This window comes from Melanotaenia boesemani, chromosome 9, assembly GCF_017639745.1.
Source record: "Melanotaenia boesemani isolate fMelBoe1 chromosome 9, fMelBoe1.pri, whole genome shotgun sequence".
NCBI lineage: Eukaryota > Metazoa > Chordata > Actinopteri > Atheriniformes > Melanotaeniidae > Melanotaenia > Melanotaenia boesemani.
In genome coordinates, this window is record NC_055690.1 from 34799100 (window position 1) to 34817420 (window position 18321).

An 18321-nucleotide genomic window follows, 5' to 3' on the forward strand; every position below is an offset into this window, starting at 1 on the left:
ATACTACAACTACAACCCCTCCCACAAGTCTAAACAATTTAAAAAAACATGCCGCATTTTTATGCACTCTTTTATTAACACATTAATATATAAGAAAATCACTAGAAAAACACCAATATACATAATCCATAGTTTGTCAAGTGATAAACATGGAAGCCTGTAGGTCAGGAAAGTCCAAGACAGTTCATGTGCACAAAAATGGAGTCAAAATAACTAAAACATGACAGAAATGTTTGTAGTTGTTTGGCATTTTCAGCTAAAACAGCCTTTTCTTTAAAATGTCATAACAGGAATATGAAAATGAAAAAAACATGAATGCATCGATGTTTCACCACCATTTTAACGGCTACGTGGGGAGGAGAGAAGCTGGGAAGCCAGCAAGCACAAGTTCCACGTCTGTCCGCTTGGTGTCGCCAGAGATCCTCCTCCTGACACAAATACGTGTTTCCTTCTTGTGGGCAATACCCAGTTTGAGCACCAGAGGGCGCCATCATAAACGTGTTTTCTCCACACAGGAGCGTCTCAGAGAGGAAAAAGAGGGGTTGTGTTGTCATGTTTACATTGGAAACTGAACTAACTGGTGATAGATGTGGATTTTTCTCTTCCTTTTAAGAAATATGGGCATATTTGTTTCACATATGTAGTGATACTCTAATGTATGCCCCGCTGAGGGAAAAGGCGACTTTTAAGGGTTAAGATGCATGGTGCTTCGCTGTGTTCTTCATATGCTCATCTTTTGAATAAATTAGCCAGACTCTGCCATCTTCTGCTGCACTGACCCGTTGTGCCCACAGGGATAAATAAAGCGTCCCATGACCGAACAGCTGAGAGGGGCTGACACACAGTATAAGTGTGTCGTGATGAAGGCCCTACAGTCAACAGATACACTTATGTCATCTCAGCGGTGGAGCAAAAAATGGCTCCCTATGAAATTAATGAGAGATTAAGAGAAATATTTAAAAAGCCTTATAAGACATTGTAACCTCACTATTAAAAGAAATAGTCCCTAAAGGAATCTAAAGGCAATGAGAAACAGCGGTGACACATTGGCACAGGATACAAAAGCAAGATTTAGTCTAATGTGAGTGGGGATGAAGAACACTTCTATCGTTTCATGAGGTTGTTAGCTTTCTGGTTGGCAGCATCGATGCGAGACACGTTGAGATTAGCCTGCAGAGACAGAGGAGGGAGGGAAAAAGAAACAGGAAATGTATTAAGAAGATGTCTGACGGAAACACTGCTTCAAGTTTGCTTTGCAGCAGAATCAGTTTATCCAAAGCAGGCAGGGCTTAGTTTAGTTTGATGTTTCTGATCAGATGTGGGTGGAGCTAAAGTCTCATTTTTTTGTTTTTTCCCCAAGAGTAATTTTTTTGTAATCTTTCAAAGACAAACAGCCCTTCATTTAGTGTCTTTTCCATGAAATAACTAGATACCCTGACACCCTTATTCTGTCATATATCATATAATATGAAACAGAGAAAGAGAAGACTAACTTTTTAGTAAACATGTTCTTTAACGTTTCTATTTGAACTTCTCAGAACTCAGATCGTAGCTTAGCGTTAGGGTTTCCTGGGCCTCACAAATTTCTTCAACCCCTTTTAATTCATTTAGGACTTATTCTAATGAGGGCCAAGTAAAAGTGGTCAGAAGAGGTCATAGGAAATCCTTTTTTATTCTATACCATACATTGTGAACGCAGCCTTTTCCGAGCTACAGCTGTAAGAAAGTGGACTCAGACTGACTTGGAAAAATCTGATTTCTGCCCTTCAGACTGTAATAAAAACAAAAATCAGATATGGAACAAAATCAATTCAGATTTCTGTCTTACAAAAAACCCTGCAGTATGAATAGAAATGACATGTAAGGCTTAGATGAAAATCAAACTTTAAACAGGTTTTATTTACAAACAGCATCACAAATAAGATAAGAAGCATCACTGCTTCTTAGTCAATGCTGCTGCTGCACATTTACCTCTAAGGGAAGTATCTTCATCAGTTTTTAATTAAAATAAATTAAATAGTGTTGAACCTTAGTCTGAGCTCGGTGTTTGATGCTTCTCTGACCGTCACCTTTTATACTGCAGGTTGCAGAAGAGTGTTTTTAGCCATAGTGCACCTAAGGCTATCAAATCCAAGTAATTGTGATATTGTATGTATGTATATATATATATGTATATATATATATATATATATATATATATATATATATATGTGGCTTTTGTTGCCTTTTTTGTGGTGACAAGCAACATGGGGCCTACTGAGACTCAAAGCTCTACCAGGTGAGCTAAACATGGCCATGTGATTAGATTGTATGTAAAAGACCCGAGTGAATCATGATGCATGCAGTACAGATATTTTATGTACCTCAAGGCTTTTTAGGATCAAATGTGCCCTCTTCTTACAATACCTTTGGGTCTACTTCCTTCTGGATCCTCTTGGTGCTGCCAAGGGGAATTTGGAAGCAAGCCCTCATTTCTCCTGATTAATTGGTTAATAGTGGTGTCATTTGTCAAGTCGATGGGTTGCTAACACCCCCCCAAGAGCAGCTCAATGCCCTTCTTTTAAAAATATGTCACCCTGAACCTCCTGATGTTTTCTGAAAGACCCTGTAGGGACACACGAATATAGGTTTTCATGCTTTCCAGGCTAGTGAGTTGTCCTCCACAACGACATCTTAGTCCTCTTTTCTTTTTTTTCCTATAACTGAAAAAACATATCCAACAAGAAAGACTTCATCTGTTTGTTTGGAGGGAAGAACTCTTTCCCACTCTAACACGCCTCTTCTGCAACTCACAGGGAACCAGAACAAAGCAGCACAAGCAGCAACATGCATGTGGTTTCACTTTGTCTTTGTTCCATGCTGAAATGTGCCGTTATGGTTCAGACACGATCTTTCATCGAAGCGTTTAATATCGCGATTAATTGTGGAATAAAGTAATCGTGACATCCATGTGTCCTACTTTAGTTCTGTGTTAGTTACCCTTTGCAGCTAAAACATGTATTTTTCCTGAGAAAAGACTTGACGGGATCCTTGTAAAACTTGGATTCTGCTCAGAGACTCGCTACTAACTGATGGTGGCCTCTGAAACTCTGAACCTCCATCCTGACTCATACAGGTGTGTTTTTAACGTGACCGCGGTACCTTGTCACGTATGCGGTCGATCTGATTGTTCTGCGACTCCAGCTCGTTTCCGATGTCCAGAGCCATACTTTTCAGATTCCCGACGATGCTGCCGACATGAGCCAGGTTCTCCTCCATCTCGTCCTCACGGGCATCCTTAGTCACCCTGAGATGAAGGTGGAGTAAACACATGAAAACCCTGGCAGGTCGTTCTGTACAGACGTGAGTATGAGTGTTGGTGAGGATGTCCTGTGTTTGGACAGCTGCCTGTCTGATGAGGCAGTTTGTTGTGCAAACACAAGCCGTGCAGCTGCCCCGTACCTCCGTATGTATCCTCCACTCATGATCATTTGCTCTCGCTCATCGACGAATCGAGATGATGGCGGCTGATTGGACACAATCCCATCCTGACTGGAGGCTCCGCCCCAAACTGCCTTGTACGCCCCGCTCTCTTCGAAAGCTTTCAGTCTGACGGAGAGAAAAGAAACTAATGAAAGCCTTTTTGTTGAATTCAGCTGTGTAAATGCAGCCACACTGCACCCAGTCTGATGCTACAGCTTCATCTCGTTTGCAGCTTTGCAGGTTGTCAGATCTTTGAATATTTGTAATGTAAAGTGTCAGATAACACAGACAGAAAGGGTCCAGTGGTGCACCAGTCATACAGTAAAGATAACAAAGATGTAAGCAAAGCAAGCACGCAACATAAATAACTAATGAACCCAAATGAAAGCTGATCCGGGCACTACATCTGTTTACATCTGTCTGCATCTAGTTCATTAATAGAATCAGTACTGGAGAGTGTTATTAAGCACACTGAACAGCATTCGGTTCAATGTTATTTAATTCTTTATTTTCATCCCCAGATAAGAAGAGTTCTGGAGCAAATTGAAAATACAAAAACAAAGGATTAGTGGTGACATTTACTGAGTCTCTAATTAAACTGTAGAGAGAATCAACCAAAGATATTTGTTTAGTCTTGATAACTTCATTTAATTTGTTTATTTTCCTCTATTTTTTACATTTTATAAAAGGCTGAGTCTCTGAGGATCACAGATGTTCAGAGGATCTCTAGTTTTTCTGGATCAGGGTTCTGCAATGGTACGGGGTCGGATCAGGGTTCTATGATGGTACGGGGTCGGATCAGGGTTCTATGATGGTACGGGGTCGGATCAGGGTTCTATGATGGTACAGGGCTGGATCAGGGTTCCGTGATGGTACGGGGCCGGATCAGGGTTCTGCGATGGTACGGGGTCAGGTCAGGGTTCTGCGATGGTACGGGGTCAGGTCAGGGCTCTGCGATGTGTTGGATCAGTCAGGGTTTTGCAGTTTTACAACATCTGCTGCCTCCAAGAACCACATCCTGCTACATTACAGCAGCATGGCTGAGGAAGAGGAGGGTACTGGACTGGCCTGCCTGCAGTCCTGATCTGAAACAACCACAACTCGGTACTGTTGGACACCTGAAGACGTGTTTACAGGAAAAACGGGACAAAATAACACCTGAAACCCTTTATCACTTGGTATCCTCAACGTTCGGATGTTTTGGAACTGATGGGAGAAGGAATGGGAACGTTACGGAGTTGGAAAAACATTTCTGTACAAACTTCTTTTGGAACATGTTGCAAGTATGAAATGTCAAAGTGGATGAACATTAATTAAATTAAACGGAGACCAAACATAAAATATCTTTTGTCCATTCTGTCTGTGACAAAGTTAAACTCAGTCTTTAATCTTTGTTTTTCAAAATAAATAAATAATAAATCAAAGAATAAATCTGAGAATATCTCAACCTGTTGTCATGTGAATTAATTTCAGTTGAGCTTTCACTCATAATAAAGACATACAAACACACCTTACACACACACCTCCACCTACTTATCACAGCTGCAGAGGCCACAGCATTTGCCCAGATCAGTCAGGTTTTTTTCTGCCTCCTTCATATCTGAGTTGATCTGATCCAAGCCCTCCTCTATACGCTCCAACTGCTCTATGAGGAGGATGAAGGAGGAAGTGAAAGTAGGAGAAGGGGATTGGGTGACGGTTGAAAGGATGGGGGAGTCGAGAAAGTAGGATTGGAAAAACCAAAAAAGAAGAAAAAGACTGTTTCTAGAAAGCAGAAATTAACTTTAAAACAAGCAAGCAGCAACTGAAAACTACAAAAATCCACTTGCAAATCATGAATATCGCCACTCTGCACAAAATATTAGCGTCTGGAGCGAAGCTGCTTCTATTAAAGGTGCAGCTGTTTGCTCTCTAGCCTCGGTGCCCAGATCCATCATGTTTTCTCTCTCAGCTGAATTTTTCTTTTTCTCTAGTTCTCAAGGGGAAATAACCAGCAGGGTATAGACATTTACCTCCTGAAATTCATCTGGCCCACACCAGCTCATTGACCAGTTAGTGCAGAACTCCATAACAACCTGTTGAGAGCCGTAACCAGGCTTGTTGGGCAGGGAAACATCTAAAACCTGCAGCGTAGAAGCTCATGAGGACCAAAGTTGAAGATCAGTGACACACATGCTCAGAAATTCTTTGTAAAATCCTGATTAAAAACAAAACTAATGACAGGACTCCAAATTTGTAAACTATTAGGGGAAATGAACAAGTACAGGAACGGGTTCAGTAACTGGTTTTACCAACCTGTTCCTCCCAACTCATCAGATACACCTGGTTCAGTTTTTAAATGCAGAGGAAACTCCCACAGCCTCACTTTTGGATGTGCAGGGTCTCCTGTTATTTTATTATTTGTTATTACTTTATGCTGGTGAATGCAGAACACTGAGCACCTTTTGTTTTGGTTTGGATTTTGTTTTGTTTTATCTCTCGACCTGCCTGTCAGGTTCAATGTGTGTTTTTTTTATAGAACACCAAATGCTATCATTGTTTCTGCAAAACAAATCTACCTACGGGTATTTCTAAAGTAATCTCACACCTTGGATGATAATGTCGTTAGTTATGATGGCTTTTCCTGTTCGTGCTTATTGTTGGAGCAGCAGGTGCATGACTTAGCTCCTCATTGGATACCTGGCAATACGCAGCTGTAGACCAGCTCCTTGTACACCTTAAATTAGCCAAAAGGGGCAAAAACTGACTTAAGGGACTCTTGACCAAACCAACAGTATGTGACGAGGTGGGAATAATAATGTGTAGGATTTACATCTTTCCTGCTTGAAACCAGTTCTTGAAGATCCCAGAAAGCTGATGAATAAATAAATCTCCCTAGGAAGAACTAACTTCTCTTAGGGAGCATTCACACTGGTTTAGTTTGGTCCACTTTGAAGAAGTGCTACAGAACTTTGGCAAATTTTTTCAGTGATGCACCTCCCACTGACGACGTCCGTTTTAAACGTTGTGATATGTCTCCGTCCTCATACATCTATGCGTCTTTTACATTCCCATGGTTATTAGGTCAATCCCTCCACTAGTAGTCAGTGCTGAGCTCAGTTCATTCCTGTGAGCCAACATCAGTTTAAAATACTGTTTGGCAGCGGTTAGGCGGCACTATAAAGTTTTTCCACTAACTCAGTTCAACCTTAAACACTCACATATTTTCTTTCTTCAAAAGCTCAAGCAATATCTACAGTTGTCCTTGTCCTCATTCTTCTTCTGCTTTTTTGTTCCCTTCCTGATCCTCCTCTTCTTCTCTGGTTTGTTTCTTTCGCTGGTTGCATGTAAGCTATTCTGCTCCTGACAAAACTGTCCGTCCGTCTGCGTATTCGTCTTCTACATCGAGCATAAATGGGCCTTAATTCAGCATCTGTCTTGCATCCTGCCTGTACTATAAGCTCTCTCCAAACAGCGAAGCCTGTTACATACTCGACAAGAAGCAAAAGCTTTGTTCTTGTTCTTGAGGCCATGGGAACAAAATGACGTCATTTTGTTCTTGTGGTCCTGGTTTGGGAGTTTTTGAGGCCTGTTCTCAACACGTCAGCAGAGCAGAACCTTCTTCTTGTGGGGCTCAGAGAAATATTGTGTGGTTTGCCGGACATTTGAGGAACCGTGGTGAATGTAAAAAACAGTTGTCACTCCCACATTTCTGCTGATTGAAAGTTGAACGATAGTTTTAAGCTGCATATGGTTGGTTATAACATCACTGCTGTAGGCTCCACGTAGGTCCGTGGAGGCTTGACGTGCACCTCTTTCAGACCTGACGTGACATGCACTCCTGCTACGCAGCACAGTTACGCGGAAGTACTCCCTTGTGATTGGTCCGACTGAGATTACGTTTTTGGATTTCTGGATCTTCTCACTGAAACAAATATCTGTTAAAATTTATTTCAGAAGAATTCATCTTCAAGCTTGTGAAGACACTGCACCATGTCATTCTAAAACAGGAAATGCCTGCTCAACTGAAGTGAACCATTGGAAAAACTCTGGAGTTTTCTGCTGATACTGTAACCCTCCACTTTGGCTTAATCCTAATTCCTCTTCTAATCTCCTTCCACTTTGCCTAACCCCATGGGTATCCCTTTTCCTTTGGGGAGAACTATTCATCTAAGTCAGTGGTTCCCAACCTGGGGTCCAGGACCCCCAAGGGGGTCCCCTTAAGAGCACAGGGGGTCCCCAAGGCTTTGAACATTCAGAGCTATTTAGATTAATGTCCACACATTGTCCCTATTTTAAGAAAAAAAAAAAAGTAGGGCTATATGTTGTTAATTTAAGTTTGGCGTTATGGGTGAGCAGCTCTTTCAGTCAGGGACTAAAACATCCTCGTTGTAGGAAGGAGGTGTTATTAGTCACTGGGACACTTTATCGGCACCTCATATGTGCGTAGACAGTTATGTATGTATGTGTGTGTTTATATTTGAAAGTGTATGAATATGCAGTATGTGTATGTGTGTGTATATGTATGTCATTACGTAGGGACAGATATGACCTATTTGCATATTTCCATAACCCTTCCTCCATAATGCACACTGTGTGTGCTTGTACATGAACACCAGTTACTGTGGTGTATCGTTTTTATTCTATTGCATCTGTATTTAATATTTGTATTTTATATTTAGTTAATCTGCTTTAGTTACTTAATTCTTCTGTAATTGAGCTGTAGTAACACACAAACTTCTCCACTGTGAGATTAATAAAGTTTTATCTTATTTAAAACCCAGCATGGTTTCAGAACAGGGTGGGGAGCAGGTCCATGTCTTTTTAGTATTTGCTTGAAGGGGGTCCCCAAGGGAAGTAGGTTGGGAAGCACTGCTCTAAATAACCCAAATGCTGCAACCACTGTTCTTTGTTCCCTAAACTCTTCTGCAAATCTGAAAGCTTATCAATGAATTTTTTCCTTTGCCCAAAGATTGTGTTTGCTCATTAATCTGCTTAGAGAGATTACATGTAATGGAACTGGGCACAAGTTTGCGTTCTTAAGCCACCAGTTGGGTAGAGGTGTGGATTCTGGAAACCGGACATACTTCCTGAGTGGCCAGATACACAGACCACAGCACTGGGCCATGTCTGTCAGATTCTTCTCTGCCTCTCTCATGTCCCTGTTGATGGAGTCCATGCCTTCCTCAACACGCTCCAGCTGCTCTGTTAGGAACAGGAGTTTTATGGTGGGAGGTTTTATGGTGTTGAAACAAAGCAGAAACGGGCAGTTCAGGTCTGATTGGTCAAGAAGTGTTCAGACATGTGCAGCAACCCTCAAAGATCTGAATGGGTCTGAAAACAGAAGCTCTGGTTGCGTGGACAAATTACTTTTCACTCAGAATAAATTGAAAGTAAACATTTAAACTAACATGTTTATGTTGCAAATGAATGAACCCATCAAATGAATTTATTTGCACAGAACATGAGATTCTGTCAGAAACACATCCGACAGATGAACCAGGAAGTGTTTAATTCAGTGTCAAATTTCAATTTCTTCAGGATGATAACAATGTCATACACTGTGCTTTACAATCATTTCTGCTCTTTATTTAAGCAGCTATATCAGAAGCAAATACCTCTCCTCCATCTTTAAATGGCTTGTATTCAATCATGTGACTTTTACAAGCTCCTGTACTTCCAGTAAACGAAGTGGTGGTCAAACAAATCAAAAAGTAACTCGTGGACAAGGAAAATGAGAGATGTCTGAGAATTTTCACACTTTAGATGTGAGTTCAGGTCTAGAAACCTTAGAAAAGTTGAGCTATGTGATGTCATAGATCCTTATATGGTATTTAATCTTTGAACTGGAGAAATACCCATCAGGTCACTTCCTGGTCTCTGCTGCTTCAGACCAGCTTCTACATGACCAAGCAGATGAAAACATGGAAAATCCGAGAAGTCTAGAACTTCCTGGTGTGTGGATGGTGGAAGCAGTTGGGATTTGGACCATTCATGACAAATCCTACATTCTTTCTGCACCTGGAAGTGCATATTTTGGTGTTTTTATAGCACTGTTGCTGCTTGTGTTTGGTTGAAACAAATCAGGAACTGGCTTTTTCACTCTCTCATGCTCTAGGCCCTGTTTACACAACATTTCCATGCAAAACCCCAAATTTCTCCCTTTACATATGTAAAAAAACAGTGTAATTAAAAATACCTCCATGCAGTCTGAAAAACAGGCCTGCAGATGATGTAGTGCGCATGCCAGGCCTGTAGTGAGCGTTGAAACTTAGCAACATCACACCCCACTCATGCACTACATCTTCATCAGACCTGAAGACGTAACAAATACTTATTTAAAGGCGTGGTGGTTCCCAACCTGGGGTACATGGGGTTCCCGAGGCCTTGACCATTCAGACCCATTGTGATTAATATCCAAATAATATTATAAATATAATATTATAAATAAAATTCAGCCAGAATACATTATTTATGGTGGGAATCTTACTTTTAAAAGCATAAAACCAAGCATGGTTTCAACACGAGGTGGGGCAGGGGGTCCATGGCTTTTTAAGTATTTGCATGAAGGGGGTCCCCAAGGAAAAAAGGTTGGGAACCACTGATCTAGCATGCAATCTCTGCATCGTCACAGACAGCATAAATGTTCACAAAAATCCAGTTTTGCTTAAGAGACCAAAATGACTTTAAAAGATCCAGCAGCCAAACAGAACACGGAGGTCGGCCTTGTTGTTGTTGAGCTGTTGGTGGGTGTAAACAGGGCCTGAGTGCACTAATGCAAGATGACGTGACAGAGGACATCATTGCCTAAAGATTCCAGTTATGTTTCTACAGACACGATTCGCCTCGCGTTTTGTTTAGAAAATTTTACTCTGGAGCCCAGTCTCAAACCTTTGTGGTTTTGTCCACCCAGAACTCTGTTGCCATGGAAATGAGGCCACTTTTGTGTTTTATTGTCTCAGCGTAAACGCCATAGATTTTTCGTAGTAGTCCATGTCATCTTTAACAGAAAGATTGCTAGAACATCCTAGTGGATGAAGCTAAAACATCCTATCTCAACTCACATGTTGCTTAGTAACTGCACACCTCACAACTTTTATCACCCCATGAGCTTTACCTTAGCCCAAACATCTAGTCCGCTAACAGAGATGGACCCTTACCCAGTGATACTCAACCGTGGTCCTCAAGGCCCACCGTCCAGCAGGTTTTAGATGTTTCCCTGCCTCAACACACCCGATTCAAATTAAATGGAATTTCTGACAAAACTCTGCACAAGTCTGCTACTGACCTATTATATGTGTTGCAGCAGGGAAACATCTAAAGCCTGCAGGACAGTGGTCCTTGAGGATCCGTAGTCTAACCAACTGATGTAAAGTGATTTCCAAACCTTTAACCAAATTATCACTAAAAACTCAGTTCATTTTGACCCCAACCAAACGTTCACAAGCCACCTTTCTCTATGCCTTTACTGAAATCCTTGGATCACTCTCCTTTTTTGTGACTTTACGAGGAACCCTGAAGAAACCTCCATCAGTCTCATGATTTGAATGACTGGAACCGCTAAAAACACAAGGAATGTCCCAGCAATCAAAAACATGTTTTCCACACACGCTCTGGTCTGCAAGAATCTAGGTTGACCACCACTCCATCTTATGCATGGCTAATGAGGCAGAGGGGTATTTATTTATCAGCTGCAGTTCCTTCTTTAGCCACTAGTAGCCAGTATATTGCATAATTGAAATAATGAAAAAGTACTAATGTTTACCTCCCTGTTCATCTAACATCACCACAGTCTTGATCCCCACATCTTTACTCTGGAAGAAGAAGAACATAATAACACTTAACTGTTAAATAAGTTGCATTGATGTTGAAAATGAAAACTGTGCATGTTAGACTCTTTTTCTAATCCAATCCAGTTTATTTATAAAGCAGATTTAAAACAAATAGCATTGTACCAAAGGGCTGTACAGTTTTAAGCAAACGATAAAGAGTAAAGTTTAATAAGTAACATAAACAGTAAAAGATAAAATAACAATAAGACTACAAATATTCATTTACACACATATACATCAATGCACACATAGAGCATAAACATTAAATACAAAACAATACAGTCATATATTAGAAAAAAACAGTGGAAACATGTGGGTTTTTAAAAGAGATTTAAAAACAGGTAGTTAAGAGGCCTGCCTAACATTTGAAGGTGTTACAGAGTCTCAGTGCCACCACTGCAAAAGCCTGACCCCCTCTAAACCTAAGCTTTGTCAACTAGAGTGAGCTGCTCAGCAGACCTTAGCAGCCAGGGAGGGACATAAGACTGAGGCAATTCTGACAGGTAGGGTTGGGCAACGATAAGCTAAAAGAAGGAGTTTGAAATCCGTTTTCTAGAGCACAGGGAGCCAGAGAAGGGAAGACAAAATAGGGGAAATGTGCTCATGTCTGTGTGTTCCAGTTAGCAGGCAAGCAGCAGCATTCTGGACCAGCTGCAGGCGGGAAATGGAGAACCGACTAACGCCGACAAAGAGAGCGTTACTATGATCCAGGCAGGTTATGGAAAAAGCAAGAATTAATTTCTCCAGACCCTTCAGGGTCATCCTGTATCGTCTCTGCTCTTACAAACTTTGTTTTCAGCAGTTCAAAGTTAATCCTGTTTGTACCATAAACAGAGAGAAAACAGGTTCCCCTGGTTTCTAGTCACTTCATGAAGCTTTTTTTTGCCATTTAAACTAGTGGAAGTACAGGGGTTTACAAGTAGAAGGTGAAGCTGCATCTTTCTAATTGTCCAGCCTGTATTTCTTACTGCCATTTTATATTTGTGTGTACGTGTGTGTGAATACCTCCTCGACCATCTGAATCATCCGCCGTGTGCTCTCCAGAGACTAAAAGACACAACAAATGTCCAAGTTTAGGACAGTACTTAGCCTCAGCTTTAGCTGCTAACAATACAAATTCTACTTATACAAAGTTTGAGCTTTGATTAGTTAATTTGGTCATTTGTCTGAACCTTATTCTAATCCACAAGAAGAATGATTCAATCTTTGCATTTAATCCAATGTAACGGGGTTAAATAATTCAGTGTATTTGCTGAAAGAAATAAAACATATTGATACATAAGAGAAGAAATGCAATAGAAACAACCATTTTTATTGTGTTTAAAAAATGTAAATAAAGAATTTGACGCAGAGACACTCTCAAAAAGAAGTTGGAAGGTGAGGGTTTCAGGATTGGGTATAAAAGGAACCTCTGCCAAAGGCTGTATCTTTCCTAGTGAGGATGTCCTCCAGAAGAAATATAAATAGATTTCAGTTTTTGATTTTGTTTTACTAGAAATGTGAAGAAATTCCAGGGGAACGCTTCCACTTTAGCTTTATGGATGATTAAATGAAGACAGATGAGGGGAATCAGTTTGTCTAAAAATGTTTGAAATAAAATCTGCAAACATCTAAAGTTTCTATAAAAGGCTCAAATCTTTTCCATCTGAAGTGTGTATTAAACTGTTGTTTATATGAAAGCTGCAGGAGATGTAGGACATTGTTTAGAGTTTACCATCGGTCACACACGCTTTCCTCATGCCTCCCTCGCTGTGTGAGGTGTGTGTGTGTGTGTGCTCAGTAAAGACCATGTTAGCCTCCAGGGACGTCTCCACCCAGAGGATGAGGAGGTGGCAAACGGCTCTGAAACCTAGTGTGTATATATGAAATCACCTACGTCTGCTGTTTCTCTGCAGACGGTTGCACTGGGAGACCAGCTGTCTCCACGGCAACCAGGTGAGCCAGGTGTCATGAACGGACACTCCCCTCAGGCTCAAAAGATATTGTGACGTATCAGTAATGCTGATCTCTTCTGTGTGTGTTTGCCGTGTTGTGTAAACTGAGTCTCTCAGTTTCACCTGATTTTTTTTTTTTATTTTTTATTTTCTTAATTGGCTGACACATCAGTAACCTTTAAAACTCAAAGCCAATTTTTACTGTTTTAGTAAGCCTGTGTTTTGTTTTTGTTTTTTATACATGTAGAAGCTGGAGCTTTTAATCCCAGTCAGCATGCAAACATAATGTTTCCAGGACAGCCACAGCTGTCAGACTGGGAGGTAAAATGATGTAAAATGAATGTATGAATAGATTTAGCAGCATAAAGGCCGACCAGAAAAAGAAAGCAGAATTTATTACTAACAGAACTTTGTAGAAATAACACACAGACCAACAGTGACCAAACCTTTTCTCATCTCATCGTTCTCTCAAGTCTTGGCTTTCAGGAGAAAAAATATTGTTATTGAAACAAACACACAACAGAAACTATTTCCATGTTTCCACTTTTTCCTCATTTCCAGTTATTTCTGCTACTATTGACCTGCTATCCTTACAAAACCCACTGGAAACTAAATATGACCTGGTTTGCCCACATTATATTCAAACTAATGTTGTGCTAGCATATAACAAAATTAGCACTGCTACGTAGCTTCATGCTGACATCAGGTTAATAGCTTTACATAACGTCAGTAGTTGTTCTTGCACAGGGGCAAAATTTTATGTGGAAATGTCCAGCCACATGTCAATATTTTTACAGGATGACTGGTTAGAAAACTACTTTCAAACTGGCACAGCGATACTAATTGGCATCCATGCAGGTCTGGAAGGATCTCCAAAAATCTGTCAATCCCCTAAGGTGCACCTGGGGTGTGACTAAGCGGCAATATCCGGCGGTAAAATGTGAATGTGGAGCCTGTGTGGAATAGCAAAAAAATTGCAATTCACCCCTCATCTGCTAGGGGCTGGCTCCAAAACAGAGCAAATCTCCATAGACTCCCATGTTACAAAGACCAACTTCACAGCAGAAATAAACATGTTTAAAGCCTGGTACAAAAAACATTTTAGGATTAATAGGTCAAGTTTACCTTCATGACAACTGTGAGGGGAATGAATTTTTTTCCAACTCATACGTTTGGATGTTATTTAATCTTGAAATTCGGTATAATTAGGGGAGTGTCCTTTTGCTTGACAGGTATCCAATATCCGCAGCAAGAAGGGAGAGTGCAGCACAACCGCAGTTTTTAGCAGGCTAACAGTGCGCCTTAGCTTTAGCCTGTCTACCTATGTTAGCTGGTTATCTACCATTAGCTTCAGGTTAGCTTGGTTAGCGCTTAGCTACAGGCAGCTCGGAGTTTGATGGATGTCAATCATCCACCCCCACCTTCACAGTCTCCCTCTCAGCTCCACCTCTTTGCCCATTTTTGGATTTTGACAACACGTGTGATGCTGCCAAGATGGCAACAGTGGGAACCACCCAATGAAATTCAATTCAGCCAACTGATTAAAACAACAGAAAAGAAGAGCTGGAAGCTGATAAATCCTGCCTGGATTGTTCTAAAGTCATCTGTCTTTTTAAACTTATTTGTGGCTGTTTTTAGAATTAACTTAAAAAGTAATTTATGGTTAAGATACCTCATCTGTGATCTGATTGGCTCTTCTTTGGAGCTCCTCTTGCTCCGTGAGGACTGGTGGGTCTACACGGCTGTTAGCCATGTTTGTGTGTGCAGGTTCAATCCCAGATGACCAGGTCAGGCTGCAGCATCAGGTGGTTTTTACACCTTAAAGGAGAGAACGAGAGAGTGAGAAATTATCATTATTTCTGAGGAGAAAACAGAGAAATGTGCTAAAAACTGTTTCATTAAGCAATGTTTTTACTTGTGAAAAAGTTAGTTTTAACAGTGAGTTCAGCTGACATGAATTGAAATGAGTTCATGAATGAAGGATTAATTTAAATAAACTTTACTTACTTTAGTTTCCTCCCTACAAGATGTAAATATCTGTGTTAAAGACATGTTGAGAAAATCATGACATTGATTTCACTCATCATTAATGATTAGATGGTTACTATCTTCCTGCATCATTAATCATCAATAATTACTGTTAGGCTTTATGTAGTTGTTGCTGTTTATTTCAGTTTTTATAGGTGCTCCTGATGATTGTCTACCTTGCTTTCTTACAGAGGCCAGGGGAAGTTTTCTGCTGGTTGTTTCAGCTGATATTTCTGTTTGGGTTTTGATTGTACAGTTCTACTTTTCCATCTTTTCTATCTTTATCACCATTTTTCCTTCACCATGCACTGTAGCAATGAACAAATAAATAATAATCCTTAAATGTTGAAGGAAGACAGCAGAAGTGGAGAGTGGCCATGCTTTTATTATTATTATCTCAGGATAACAGTGACTGTTGTCTCAAGATAATGAATTATTTTATTATAGCGGTTGCTGTGTTTAGTCCTTTAAGGGGCAGACCCGTTGTTTTTCCCATAGTGCCTTGCAGCACCCCACCCACTCAGTGTTACACTATGGCTGTAACTGTAAGTATGATCCACTGACCCTCTTCCTGTGTGCATGAATAAATATGATTGTGATTGACTGTCTAAAGATGATATTATTTCTGATCCAATCTAGTGGCCACCATCATCACTTATTTAAGTAGTTCATGATAGAATGCATTTTTTTCAGAGTTCTTACAGGACTTTATTTATCCCTCACCAGGTACATATACTGGGAGCAGTGCTGGTTTCCAGTTTAAGTGCAGCTGGAATCAGCCAAGCAAGCAGATGGAGGATGGAGGAACGTCCGTTATCAAGAGAAAACGACCCTCATAATCTCAAGGTAACAGAGAAACTAACTCATCTTGAGATGATGATTAAAAAAACAAAATGGTTGCTCTCAGCTTCCGTAGGAGCCTTCAAGCTCCTTCTTGGTGTAATAAATTTGGTTGCCACCACACGGCAGCCAGATCTTCATCCTGTTGCCATGATGGTGATGGTGGACTAGGCAAGGTGAAAATAATAATAGTCTGACTCCTGTTACTGTTACATTTGACGTGTTGATAAATAAGTCTTGTAGGTGGAAGCAGGTGGGCTGAGTATAATTCCCTGAGGGACACCACAGAGGATGAGGAGAGAGGAAGATGAAAACTAACTGATTTGAAAAAATATCTTAAATAAATGATCCTGCACTTCTAAAGTCCCTCCTCTTTAATTCAGAGGCCTGATGACTGAATGATGTCAGCTTCCAAACAGGTGCCGAGTTCTCACATGATGATAATTATGATAAAACCATCCTCCCTCCACACGCTCATTTCTTTTCAGACTTTGTGTTATCAAGCTGCAGCATCATAATTAGGTCTAATCACCTCCTGGAATAAAGAAAAGGGAGGAGGGACAGGACGGAAGAAAATAATTTATTGATGTCTTACACCACAGAAGGTTCTGGAAAAGAATAATCTAATTACATTTGCACCAAAGAGATGAGGGTGCAAAATTATGCACATCTTAAATAACTGCTGAGAAATAACAGTTAAAAAATAATCTAATTTTATGGGTGGGGGATATTTATTTAAGATTAGTGTCGTCAGGTTAATGACAAAGACTATTTTAAATGTTTCATTCAGTTTCATGTTGATAAATGTATGTAATAACAAAGAAATACTGGTTTTACTGAGTTTCCAGGATGAATCTTATTCATTCACGTGTTTGTTCTTCATTTCTTTAACACTGCTTCTTTTATAATGACAGAGTTTAGCTTTGATGATCAGCTGATGAGCAGCAGGACCTCTGAGCTCTGACTGATTTGAGGATTTTATGAAAACCAGCTCTGATGAAAACAGAAACCAGGGTTCCTACCTTTCATCAGTTCCTCTTCGTCTTCTCGTGATTTAGTCCAGAGTGTCCGCATCTGCGGCTGACGCCTGTTCTTCCTCCTCTCTTGTCCCTCCTCTTCATCTCCTCCTCCTCCTCGGCACCGCCCTCATCACGGCGACTCAGACCCGCAACAACCAGCTCTGGATTCATAAAAAAAGTTTCTTTTGTCTTCTGAATTAAAGTGTTTTTCCTGTATTTGTTTGTTTGGAGTTTAATAAATCCAACATTTCCTAAAAAGTTTGCGACGATGAGGTCTTCTTTCCTACCTCTCTGGCGCGTGGCTGCGCCTCGTGGCGCGTGACCACACCTGTTGATTAGAGGGAGGTGGACACCGCGCCTGCTCGTTCCTGCGGTCATTTGTAGATATTTATTTCTGTTCATTTGGATTAAAATGAGACAGCGAGCATTAGATGAGCAACATGTCCTGTCCGGATAAATACTGAAACCTGATGAGAGCAGGCTGGATGGAAATGGAAAGAGAAGAATAATCACATCCACTCTGGCTTTAAGTTCAAGTCTGATCATCTTCATTTAAATGGAAGAGAATTTTCCAAATTAACAAGATAATTTTATATAAAAGAAACCTCTAATTTATTCATTTACTTATTGTCTATCTATTTCTATATTTTAAAACGTGTCTGTTTTCTGGTTTGTAGAATTAATTGATTCGGGTGTTTCTGGGACTGAAGCCCAGCACACCAGCCGCTGCTGCATCATAACAAACTTTTGTCATGATTTTCGCTTCCGAATCATTAAAACAATATTTTTGGACAATTACTGTAAGAAGATGGAACCCGATTTCACACCGTCACCATCAGTATTCAGCTTTTTAATGGAAGAAATGGAAGAAAAAGCGCTTAAAGGAGCTTCCAGACTGTTGTCAGAAACAAGTCCAAAAGCCCGGTTCTGTAATGGTTTGGGGACGGATCGGGTTATGGGGTGGGATCAGGGTTCTGTGGTGGTATGGGGTCCGATCGGGGTTCTGTGGTGGTATGGGGTGGGATCAGGGTTCTGTGGTGGTATGGGGTCCGATCGGGGTTCTGTGGTGGTATAGGGTGGGATCGGGGTTCTGTGGTGGTATGGGGTGGGATCAGGGTTCTGTGGTGGTATGGGGTCCGATCGGGGTTCTGTGGTGGTATGGGGTTATATCGGGGTTCTGTGGTGGTATGGGGTCCGATCGGGGTTCTGTGGTGGTATGGGGTGGGA

The 18321-nt window shown here is 40.8% G+C and overlaps 1 protein-coding gene across 3 annotated transcripts; it reads right to left on the bottom strand.

Annotated features, from left to right (window-relative positions):
* Window positions 1–56: 56 nt before the first annotated feature.
* Window positions 57–17181, bottom strand: zgc:101731 (SNARE_SNAP25N and SNARE_SNAP23C domain-containing protein). Of its 3 annotated transcripts, none has more exons than XM_041994942.1 (8): window positions 17098–17181; window positions 14880–15025; window positions 12279–12320; window positions 11207–11255; window positions 4996–5107; window positions 3442–3588; window positions 3142–3286; window positions 57–1170 (listed from the first exon to the last, which is right to left on the bottom strand). In XM_041994942.1, exons 2-8 carry the CDS (start codon window positions 14958–14960, stop codon window positions 1105–1107), a joined length of 642 nt encoding a protein of 213 aa, XP_041850876.1. In that variant the 5' UTR covers window positions 14961–15025; window positions 17098–17181; the 3' UTR covers window positions 57–1104. The 3 variants fall into 3 exon arrangements, with proteins under 3 accessions (XP_041850876.1, XP_041850879.1, XP_041850877.1); XM_041994945.1 differs by lacking the exon at window positions 4996–5107 and adding an exon at window positions 8529–8646; XM_041994943.1 differs by lacking the exons at window positions 11207–11255; window positions 12279–12320; window positions 14880–15025; window positions 17098–17181 and adding an exon at window positions 5475–6642 and having other exon boundaries at window positions 4996–5102.
* Window positions 17182–18321: the final 1140 nt, after the last annotated feature.